This window comes from Sinocyclocheilus grahami, unplaced genomic scaffold, assembly GCF_001515645.1.
Source record: "Sinocyclocheilus grahami isolate Dianchi unplaced genomic scaffold, SAMN03320097.WGS_v1.1 scaffold1781.1, whole genome shotgun sequence".
NCBI lineage: Eukaryota > Metazoa > Chordata > Actinopteri > Cypriniformes > Cyprinidae > Sinocyclocheilus > Sinocyclocheilus grahami.
This window is the reverse complement of record NW_015506960.1, coordinates 114208-126672: the sequence shown is the minus strand read 5'-3', so window position 1 is coordinate 126672 and position 12465 is coordinate 114208. Positions and strand designations below refer to the sequence as shown.

The window sequence follows — 12465 nt, the reverse complement described above, 5'->3', positions numbered from 1 at the left end:
CTATCCATCTAATAGTAGCCTACCAAAATCTTATTAACAGTAGAAGTTAAATCTTACTGTAGTCTTCAAATCTGGGTACTGTCTTACGTTTTAAAATCCCAAAGAGAGTTTGGTCCCATCAGGCTAACGTGACAGTCACGACTCAAGCAGCTGTAAGGTTTTCTTTTTTTTAATGTTTTTACTCGTGATCTTTACAACACACATTACATTTCATGGCACATATATACAGATTCATGGGCAACATTAGGAGGGGGCAAGGGGACAGTGGACAGTTGCCCCCGCATATTGTTAGTAATGGAATCCTCGATGTCAGCCCCACTGCAATTGGAGTGGTTAGCCAAGCCCAGGCCCATTTGTACGGACCCTAGATGGTGCTAAATACCCTCAAACGAAAGCAACAGCAATTGAAGATCTGGCAAACTATCCAACGTGTTTTTGCAGTGTTGAGCAATGTAGCCATCACAGACATATCTGTTGATTTCTTGAAGGCAATGGCCAGTCAAAAACGTTTTAGTTTTTCAGAATTCATTCACTGCTGAAAGCGGCAGAGTTTTTAATAAGTACAGTTTTGCACGCTCGTGAATCATCTCATAACAAACAAAGTGCAGATCCGATGTAAAGAGATTCATTGTGTAGTTTAGAGAGCTTTTCATGCTAACAGATTTTTGTTATAAGAACCTTCTCCAAACATGCAACTGACTTCCAGACACAGCCTTCCATGAAATCAACTGAAATACAAAATACATTAAATCTTTGGTGATCTCAGCAGAGAATGATTAAACAACTCCACAAACAGCATCACCAGCTTCACTCATTATTAACCAGACTGACTTTATTTCTGTCAGACATCTACAAAAGCACTTATTGAGAATTAACAGAGATTTAGATAATGTTTTATTGTCTCAGTTAATTGTTTTATTGTTACCATCAAGGTGATTAGTGTTTGCCTTAGTTGGGCTCTTGACCCTTGACCTTATAACGTTATATTTTAGGGGGCTGCTGTAACTGTGTTTGAAAAGCACATTTGTCATTGCAGGGAATACCAAAGAAACTGCAACCAGGTAATATCAGTTTGTTATTGATGATAACAACACAATCTTCACCCTGGTTCAGTATGCAGTCTTTGTGAGGAGCTGGTAATTTAAAGCTTTGAATTAAAATAGCTCTTTGATTATACAGTATAGGATACTGCAGTGTTAACATTTACGAATGATTTTAAAAGCATGATGAGCTACAAGCATTTTGAACTGTTGTGTCATTTAAAAACAAAGAGAAACATCAGGAATCAGTGCATGAAGCTCAACAATGGTGACAATCAAAAGCTTCATGCTGCAATGCATGATGGGTACCTAGTCTCTGTGCAGTGAGTGCACTTTGACCTCACATTAGTATGAGCACACATTGAGGGCGCTGTGAGGTTAAACTTTTAGCTCACTGTGACCTCACACTGTGACCTCATCACGAGTATCCTGGGAGCTCATGGTGACATCACTGTGAGATCAGAATGTTGACTGGGTTGATTATAACGGAACTTTGTGAGATTGCGATCGATAAACTAAGATGAGTGATGCTTTTTAGTGATAATAAAGGGAGCGTGCTTTGCACACTTTCTAGGCTATATGCTAATCCATTCAGAATTTGTATGAAACTTTCGTTTTTTGGTCTCATAGATGCTGCAATGTTTCGGGAATGACATGCATATTTATGCTGGATTTACTCTCGAAATAGCCGGTACTCAGAGTCAACGCGTCAGTGCTTGGGTGATTAGAAATGACACCATATAAATCACACTACTCAGGAGGGGTCACCTCTCATCTCGACAAATCATGTAAATGACCACAGGCGGAGTCGGTCTACCTCAGGGGTTTTCAATGCGTGGGGCGCAGAGTAGTAAAATAATAATTAATTATTGATTACTAATTTGAATCAGTAAATTATAATGAAAACAATACCTTAAAAATGAAAAGAAGCAGGTTTTTGCGATCACATCTTTTTAAACCGATAAACTCATGGAAAGTCCAAGGATCCAGTAAGCGAATTCAAACAGTAAGTTCAAAACAGTGCTAATGCAGAGAATAGAGACTTAAGTCCAGATGTCAGTAAATTATTATTTTCAGCGTGATGCTGGCTGAATGTTTTAGTTAATGCGGTGGTCAGGTGGTCATTTATTTATTTAATAGGCTATTAAAAAAATAATATATATATATATATATATATATATATATACACACACACACAACAGTTCTATATATATATATATATATACGTATACACACACACACAACAGTTATTTCTGGTCCTTGAATCTGATTGGCTGATAAGAGTGTGATATTAGAGTGATAACAGAACTCCAACAGCTGTTTCACCGTTTGTATTACTCCGCTTGCCGAAGTTGCCATATTTCTCACAGCGGGTGTCATGGCGGACACCCAAATCCACTATAATTTTAAAATAATACTTTTTTTGTTTCACGGTATGTAGTTTTAAAGGGGTAGTTGACAGTTTTTTTTTCTAGGCTTGATTGTGTTTATGGGGTGCAGTCTAACGTGTTAATGCTCCGTTTAAAAAAAAAAAGCATTATTTTTCACATAATTTACCTTTATTCTACACCACTCTGTCCATTCTCCTATAAACGCTCTGATGATTTTATGAAGCCCCTCCCTCAGAAATACGCAATAGGCTCAGATTGGTTAGCTGGCCCAGTGTGTTGTGATTCACTATCCACCTAGTGCGCATCCAGAAACATCCCACCCCCCACCTCAGTGGCATGTGCTCCGGTGTTGTACTGTAAACAATGGCGATGTCAATATTGCTTATCAATTTGAGTCCAAATGAAACCCAGAGAATATTAGTGAAGAGAATCGCTCAGAACCTGTGCAAGTACGGCTCTTACAGGACGTTTCAGAATGGTATGTTTGTTTTGTTTGTTGTTGTCTCATACTTTTAAGATATGCTGTTATCTGTCAGAGGTGGAAAGAGTACGAACATATTCTACTCAAGTAAAAGTACCAGTCTAAAAATCTCTTCAAGTAAAAGTAAAAAGTAGCTCATTTAAAATGTACTCAGATAAAAAATTACTTGGTTACATTTTAACAGTGGGAGGGAGGCAAAAATGGGATAGGCCAAGGGTGTCAAACTCAGTTCCTGGAGTGCACGGCCCTGCACAGTTTAGATATAACCCTAATTAAACACATCTTATCCAGCTAATCTAATCATTTAGGCTTATTTGAAAACGACATGGTTTGTTGGAGCAGGGTTGGAACTAAACTCTGCAGGGGAACTGAGTTTGACACCCCTGGGATAGGCCTATAAATCTCAAACTAGTTGTTTTTAATTAAATGAATCATCAGTTATTTAGAATAATAAGACATTTGGGCTGTTACCAGGCAAATTAAATCAGTATCAACAAAATTAATCTTTTCAATGCAGAGGAAACACAGAAGCTTCATCGGAAGTGGCATTTAGATGTATTTATACACTGTTTAATGCAGGACATGAATGCATTTAACCTGCATTTACAAATGCAGAAATTATGTTTTGATTAACATTTATAAAAATGTTGACATAAGACATAAAATGTTGAATACTCATTTGAAAAAAAAAAATAAATAAAAAAATAAAAAGATACTTTAAATGTGAAATTAAAACTGCCAGTAGGTGTCAGCAAGTCACTGTTAATAAGTGAGTCATTGCGACTGAACCGAATAATTTAAACAGTTGATTCATTCAGGAATTAATCACCATCACTGCTCAGAGACGCAAAACAGTGCTGTGGCTGTGTTTGTAATTTTTTTTGTTGTCGAAATAGAGCAAAAACAGGCAATATGGTGTCTAAAACGCAAGTCTCTTAATTTATGTTGTAAAAAAATCTATATATAATCATGTTGATTTTCAGAGAAAAACAGCACTCTTCGTGTGATATTGATTTACTATATGAAATTATATAAACATATACATTTTCTGCCCCTGTATCCTGAATTTTGTGATCATTTTAAATGCATTTAACAGACTGAATCATGCAGTGAAAGAATGCACTCTAATAATAATCTAATAATAATAATCTACTAGACTTCACGACACTCTGTAGGATTGTTTTGTTTGGTGTTTGGCAAAATACTGATAATGTCAAATCGCACATCGTTAAAACAACAATTACGATATTATCTCAGACAATATATATCGCACACACTGCACCACTGTCTTTTATATGGTTTTATCCTGATTAAAGCTTTAATACAGCAGAATACATGATTGTGTTGTAGCATTTTTGAAAAGTAATTGTTTAATATGTAACTGTAATAAGTATTTCTTGCTACCATGGCAACGTGCGCGTCCATGTTTAACGCTTCTCGTAGCTATGTGAAAAATATCTGTCTGTCTATACACTTAAAGTGTATAATTAGAACACAGTTCATTGATGGAGTTGAGGAGCTGATGATCTGAATCAGGAGAGAAAGAGAGGGATGCAGAGCAGAGTGTGTGCAGAGCAGGGGACATGATGAACAGGATTAAGAACCGTTGCTTTGGAACATTGATTTTGAAATTGTGAATCCATTAGAATCGTTAGAAGACATAACCACAATTCATATATGAATAGATTTTTTCATGCACCCCTAGTTTTGAAAGCATCGCAGTAACTCTTCCTCTTCTCTAAAGCAGTGCAACATGGCCTCGCCCCCTTTGTTGCATGTTCCCAGGGGTGGGGTTTATGTAAATTTCAGGGTTTGTGATGTCACTAACCTGGGAAATAGCTTGTTGTAGTCCCTACCAGCTGTAACTGTAGGCATTAAACTGCCATCATTTTTAAAGACAATATCTCCGTTTGCATAAAATTTTCAGCATTGTAACTTTGCAGATATTGTTTATGCTTAAACAGCAACATTACACATTAACTGAAGTTAAAAAAGTGAAATCACAATCAACCACCCCTTTAAGTGTTTTTTTTAAGGCAAGAATGTACTTGTTTGGACTTCAAATATGCGGTTTGTTAAAAAAGATAACGTCTATTTGAAAATTTGCTTCAACGTTTTCAGAGATGTGAGCTCCAGGGCATCAGCGGTCGTTCAGCACTCATGAACCCGCTGAGAGGAGCCTCACCTCAGTCAGATCTTCTAGAAATTTGCTGCTGGTTCTGATGTCTATAGCAGTTAAACATGAGATATAATTTGTTTTGGGTAAATCTTTGGGTAAGTCTTTGGTCTCATTAATCTATTATTTGTTCCAGAGCAAATAGGTTTGGCATAATCTCATCATGTTTATGTAAATGTAATACTATATATCAGAGTGCTGCCTTTGTACTTTTGACTGAGTTGCCTAGCAACTTTTATGATGGCTGTTGTTGTTGTTTATTAAACATTATTATTTAATAAATAATATTGTATATACATAATCGTATTTAGTATTGAGAAACTGTGTGTGTGTTCGTGATGGTGATTTTAGTGACATTGTTCCGCCTTTAGATGGCGAGAAGAGACTGTTTTACGAGTCAGCAGTAAATACTTTTATTTTGAAAGAGAAAAAAAATGCCGTTTTAAACAACAGCTTGTAGGCAGCCAACAAATGCACTGAGCAGTGCTGTCATCGTAAATCAACAGATGAAAGGATAGTACTGCAATGAGAGCATCGATTTCCTCAGCGGACATTCAATATCATAGCGTAGCATCAGTTCTGGCAGGTCAAGTTAGTCAAACTCGCATCAGCTGACTATCAGCTGATCCATGTCTACCTATAGGGATGTGACACCTATCACAGCACTCATATATACGGGCCTTCAGTATTATCACCAGCTTCGAGTTGCTCAATAGCTAATTAAATGGTGAATTCAGCAGGTAAAACACCATCACTAGGAATCGGGAATTTAACGAGTGGAATTCTTTTCCCCAATGGATTCATCTCAGAGTTGTTCAAGTTCGTTAACTTAAACCCGTAAATTCACCGCACTGATCATAAGCTGTCTGATTCGGATGTGACCGAGTTAGCATTACTTCACACATTGCTACTTTATTGATAAGTACTTCACGAGTATGTGACTGACTAAAGAAGGTAGTTAGTAAGTTGGTAACTTAGATGAACTAAGTTCAGATGGGAACTTCATCGAGAAGAATTTCTCCAAGATGTGTGTTTTTGGATGTGAGGAAAATATAGCCTTATTCAGTGTTGTGTGAACAGTGGGTGCAATTTGTTTTTCCGGTGCAGCAACGGAGTTTCACAAGTGTGTTTGTTTGTTCCCGTCAATTGGTAAAGAATGTTTTATAACAAGGTACATTCTGACACTGGATTTGCACATCGTTTGATTCTGAAAGACGGAGCAGTCCCAGCGATAAAAGATCCCACGGTCATGAACTGCTGTAAAACTGTATCAAATGTCTGTGTTTTGTTGCCAATTGGCCGTAAGTGCTCGCAACTCTTCAGCTCCGCCCATGGCTTGCCTCCAGTAGCTCGGCTGTTTTCGGAGAGAATCGTTAAGCTGTATCTTTCTTTTATAAATCTGATAAACTGAAGACTCTTCGGAGATATGAATGATGCAATACTACACTATAGGTACTCAAGATAACATGAGATTGGCCAAAACTGTTTGTGTTATGTCCCCTTTAATATAGTCAAGTCGCCTTTATTTTATAGCACTACAGCACAGATTTAAGCAGCAGGAAAAACGACCATGGTGGAAACGGAATAATTTCTGCTACAGCGCAGCTCCAAAGAGAAAATGGTAAATGGTCGTTGTTCAGTTGAAGTCGTCTGCATCCGAAAAACTAGGCTGCTGACATGCTGCCTCGCTGACTATCAGCCAATGACTCCGCAGGCAGCGTTTGTTCATGTAGGTAACTCAATAAACTGATATCAGTCATGCTTCTGAGGCTTCCTTTAAACATCGACCAGGTGAAGGTATCTCAGGAGGCAGGAAGTGAAGTTAGCATTGGATTCGACGTGTCTTGATGCCTTCCTTGAAATGTGTCCTCCAAAGGCAGCATTTTCCAGTTTTGAATGCAGCCATCAGTTCAGTGTTGATTCTGCACCGGTATCAGACACGCTTATTCTGTCTAGTCGAATTGGAAACATGCTTGTCCCTAAGCTGTCTGGTTGTTACTGGAAGCACACTTGTTCCAAAGCTGTCTGGTTGTTACTGGAAGCACGCTTGTTCTTAAGCTGTTTGGTTGTTATTGGAAGCACGCTTGTCCCTAAGCTGTCTAGTTGTTATTGGGAGCACGCTTGTCCCTAAGCTGTCTGGTTGTTATTGGAAGCACGTTTGTCCCTAAGCTGTCTGGTTGTTATTGGGAGCACGCTTGTCCCTAAGCTGTCTGGTTGTTATTGGAAGCACGCTTGTCCCTAAGCTGTCTGGTTGTTATTGGAAGTGCGATTGTCCCTAAGCTGTCTGGTTGTTATTGGGAGCACGCTTGTTGTGTTGGAAGCACGCTTGTCCCTAAGCTGTCTGGTTGTTATTGGAAGCACGCTTGTCCCTAAGCTGTCTGGTTGTTATTGGAAGCACGCTTGTCCCTAAGCTGTCTGGTTGTTATTGGAAGCACGCTTGTCCCTAAGCTGTCTGGTTGTTATTGGAAGCACGCTTGTCCCTAAGCTGTCTGGTTGTTATTGGAAGCACACTTGTTCCTAAGCTGTCTGGTGTTATTGGAAGTGCGATTGTCCCTAAGCTGTCTGGTTGTGTTGGAAGCACGCTTGTCCCTAAGCTGTCTGGTTGTTATTGGGAGCACGCTTGTTCCTAAGCTGTCTGGTGTTATTGGAAGTGCGATTGTCCCTAAGCTGTCTGGTTGTGTTGGAAGCACACTTGTTCCTAAACTGTCCGGTCGTCATTGAGAACATGTTGCTGATTAAGCTTTTCAGGTAATGGCAACATACTCGTTAGGTCATCTGGTTAATTGCAACACGCTTGTGGCTATGGCTTATGCAAGTTTCGGCAACATTCTGTTTTCTTTCATTGGGTAAGGGCTACATGCTGTTGCTTAAGGCTTTGAGATTTCCACTGTCATTTTGTGTCAGGGGATATGGCATATGGTTTTGTTTCTGGGTTATTGCTGCTCTCATCCATGCTAGACTATATGGATGCGCTTAGACAAGGGCATAGATTTGCTTTTGACATTGGTGGGGACATAAATCCCATTTTGGGGGCTATTTCCGCTAACAGTTTGCTTTGCACATTCAGCTGAACAACATTCCACTCACATGGTTTTCCATAAACTCACATTATATTTGTGCCAAATTATGCTGGAAGATTGTGTATCTTTCAGCACAACCTTTGTCTTTCTGTCAATATGCTTTATATAGAGAGCTAATAATAGACATAGATTGTGCTTTATCTTTCCGTTTGATCTGTTTTGTCAAACACTGTACTTCAAACTCATCAATGCAACTTTGTTAATTCCTGAAGTGAGCTTTTATATTAACTGTTGTGGACTGCTGTCTTGAACTGGGTGCGATACCTGTGAGTTGTTCTAAACGCGGCTGTGTTTCTCCTCCGGTGTGCGACTACGTTCTTACTCCGCCAATGTATTAAATATGTGTTCATGAAAGCGCGCAGTTTTCAAACGTATTTACTTTAACTTCTTAAGTAATATCAATGGTATGACGTTTCGAATGAGAGAATGAATCATATATTATGGTGGGTGTCCATATTAGAGATAATCACCATGTTTAGAATTAGGGATGTAATGATTCACTCAACTGACGATTCGATTCAATTCATGATTTTGTTTTCACGATTCGATTCTCGATGAGATTTAAGACAAATTATAAATTAAATGTGTCCTTTTATTATTGCTTGGACAAAATGCTGCACGTTTCTTTGTGAAATTGAAATATAACACTATAATAATATAATAATATACTAATATAGCACTTGCACATTATTGCTATTTTGTTGGTTTTGATTGCTTCTTTTGTCCTCATTTGTAAGTCACTTTGGATAAAAGTGTCTGCTAAATAACAAAATGTAAATATAATGTAAATGTAAATCATATAAACAAAATAAGGCTTTGTCTGTGCTCTTTCCCTTTAAAATTAGAGGCAGGCAACCACTGCATTTTAATCATGATCCAAACAAAGATGCTGCATACATGCAACAGGAACAGTTTTTGTAGATTGTATAATTTCAAAATTTGAAGCAAAAACAGAATGGTTTGATTTCGGTTTTGTGAAACTATACATAAAAAACATCTGCATGAAACCGAAACAGCAGACGAGCTGAACGAGACGCAGATGCACTCTCTGCCAGCAGGTGGCGCTTAAACCCTTTCATTGGTTTCAGCTGTAAACAAAGCAGCGCTGCACTTATGAACTTTAATATGCATTATACAGAGGCAAGATGAAAAGAAAAAAATACCATCTAAACTATTCTAAAGACAGAGGCAATATGAAAAGAAAAAAATACCATCTAAACTATTCTAAAGACAGTAAGTTCCCCTCAGACATACATTCAAATAAACTCCTACCCATAATTGAATCGCGATTTGTTTAGCATCTCAACTGATTTGAATCGTCGCATATTTTAATCGATTTTCAACCGGCTTGCGGTTAATCATTACATCCCTATTTAAAAACATGATATAAATCATATCATATAATAAAATATAATGTGTTGTCACTACTGTAAATATATATATATTAAATTATTTTTGGATCTCCTTCAATACTTTCAGAATCTTTACTTATTAAAACAATTTTGTTTCTGTATTTTAAAATATATATTTTTTTATATTAACATATTTTAATGACAGTATATTTATTGAACAAAAAATAATAAAATAAAAATTAGATTTTTTCAAAATAAGCAGAAAATAGTACAAACTTTGCTAAAGTGATTGTTTTGAACAAGTATTAACTTAGACATTGTAAAAATAAAAAATAAAATTAAAAAAAACGTTATTTTAGCTGAAGTATTTGTATCAATACCGTGTGCCTTTTACCCCATGCTGGTGAGCCTTTTGCCCCGTGTGTGGGGTAAAAGGCCCCCCTTGCCACCTCATAAATGTATAATATATTTAAACAAAATAAACAACTTGAATGATTTATTTTCACACAAAAACTGTTGCTCCATTAATGTTCAATACAACGTATATTTTTTTTTCTGCAATTATACATTTTAGGCGCAGTGAATAGCACATTTTTTTTCTTAAGGTGGGCCTTTAGCCCCATTGTACCCTATGCATACATAATTACAATTCAGAATTTACATGAGAAAATACAAAATACATGATAGAGAATGCTTGCAATGTAGTGAACTGTATACGAAAAAGAAACTAAAGTCAGATTAAATTACAGGTTCAGTTAGGTGGAGTTGGGGTTGGAGGAGTTTGATTTGCGTGCAGCAATGCGATAGAAGAGATGCTGAAAGAATAGGAATTTAAATGGACCGCTGTGATAAGTGTCAAGACTGAATTGGTACATGTCAGGAACAGCTGACTATCAGCTGATGCGAGCTTGACTGACGTGGCCTGCCTGAACTAACGTGATGCTTGATATTTATACACTTGTGCGGTCAAACTGTTGTATAAATGCAATATCATACTCGTAGATGTGAGATATGGAGGTATATCGGCACGCTGTGATTACCTACGGCCGAATCACAGCCGATATACAGCCGATATCTCATGGCTACGTGTTATATTGATCATATATATATATATATTACACATTGTGGTTCAGGGCTTCCATACATGAGTGTGGATGAACAAAAACTAGTTTGTAGAAATTTGAAAGAAAGAAAGAATCTAAAGGTGACTAATATCACTCAATCTCCTTGCAGTCAGAATCTGTGAACAATCATACCATCACACTCATGCATCGCCCTCAAAAATGAAAATGTCTGCAATGATCCACAAACATTCAATCAAAACACAAATCAACAGAGGAAATATCAGACTACATTACCAGCTGGGCTCGTCTCTGGTGTGACTGTTGTATGAGTGCTGCTGATGTTAGTAACAGCTGAAAAAAATAAAGGGCTGATGAATATCAATGAATCAGCAATCAAACAAATAAAACAAAGAGTTCATGTGAATATAATTACCTGCACAGTATGCTGAATTGCAGAAAGTTGGTCTAACCAGCTCATAGACATAATAATTGCCTGGACAGGCTTTGACTTTAATGGGAAAAGACCCGAAAAAGCAGCAGTAATTTCTCCAGTGACCGCAGATATCTCGAGTGACGACTCCATCTTCAACTGTTGGGTGTCCACCACGAATCCACAGTGGAGCAGCAGTGCCACAGCTATACTGAGCAACACACGTGTCTGGGATCTGAGCGCTCAAGTTGTTAATGAAGAGACGATACCAGCTGCTCGAGGTGAGATCACTGTCACACTTGTAGGAGCTTGATAGGCGACTGCTGTTGGCTCTCCATGGATCGTCCAGCACAGTGTAGTTGTAGCAGGGGTCAATGGAAGAATACACTACAAAAAATTAAATAAAAAATAAATAAATCCCATGAAAAACTGTAATTTTCTGGTATTAGGGAAAAATATCTGTTAAAAAGAAAAGCACAAACTAATATTTATGCTGTGTTAATAACGTGATTACAGTATCACTGTGAATTTCATTTGAATTAACTAAACAAAGAATATTTCTGTACATAAAATGAATCCAAACACTACTTTGTCTATCTGAAACTCTCAGGCTTAGGGTTTCAGAATCTGGCAGTAAGTTTTGGGAGTTCATTTTTAGTCCATCTTCTTATATTGACAACACTTTTTTGCCAGCTAGTTACTGTAGGTCAGACATCTACACTAAAACCTTGCATTGTAAACTAATGGTAAAATATTGGCTACACTGTTGCCAGTAATTAACTGTTAATTGTGTAGTTATTTACTGTAGTCTAGTTTACAGTATATTTCTGTAAATAAGCCATGGATTAAATTAAAACTCTTCATTTCTAGAAACCGACTTCCTTAAATTAGCCAACTGCCAATTCAATTTATAAATTAATATTTTTAACATGAACATATTAATATTTTGAACATATTTCACTTGAGTCCAGAGGTGGGACCAAGTCATTCCTTTCAAGTCACAAGCAAGTCTTCAAGTCAAATCCCAAGTCCTCAAAGAGTTAAAGTTAATGAGATAATTAAGTGACTAATTAAATGATGATTGTGCATTAGTGATGAACACCTGCTGTTATTGAGAATTACAGAGGATCAGATGCTGATGTTTCATTGGTCAAGAAAAGGAAAAAAAAACGGGGTCACCAAAATCGTGGTCAAGGTTTGCTTTAGTTTGTCTCTTGACCCTTTTAATAAATCACAGTAATCTGCTTCTAAGCAATTACAGTACTGTTTCACAGCAAACATTTGATTCAGCAAACTCTGAATCAAAAGCTTGATGAAGCAGGTAAAGTAATATTTTCTGCTTGTAACTCATTTGAATGAACATCATGAAGTGTTTTTTCTCTTTACTTAATTGACTAACATTCAGCTGTTACACAACAAAATAATAAACTATTAAACAAATACCCCCCCCC

At 37.2% G+C, this 12465-nt stretch overlaps 1 protein-coding gene across 1 annotated transcript in view; it reads right to left on the bottom strand.

Annotated features, from left to right (window-relative positions):
* The window catches only part of LOC107572605 (uncharacterized), a gene marked incomplete at its 3' end in the record, with an annotated part of 68933 nt that overhangs the window by 14079 nt on the left and 42389 nt on the right, over window positions 1-12465 (bottom strand). The window contains exons 5-6 of the mRNA XM_016259025.1: window positions 11018-11401; window positions 10879-10935 (exon numbers count right to left, since the gene is read on the bottom strand). Coding sequence (XP_016114511.1) covers window positions 10879-10935; window positions 11018-11401 — 441 coding nt within the window. The remainder of the gene's footprint in view (window positions 1-10878; window positions 10936-11017; window positions 11402-12465) is intronic.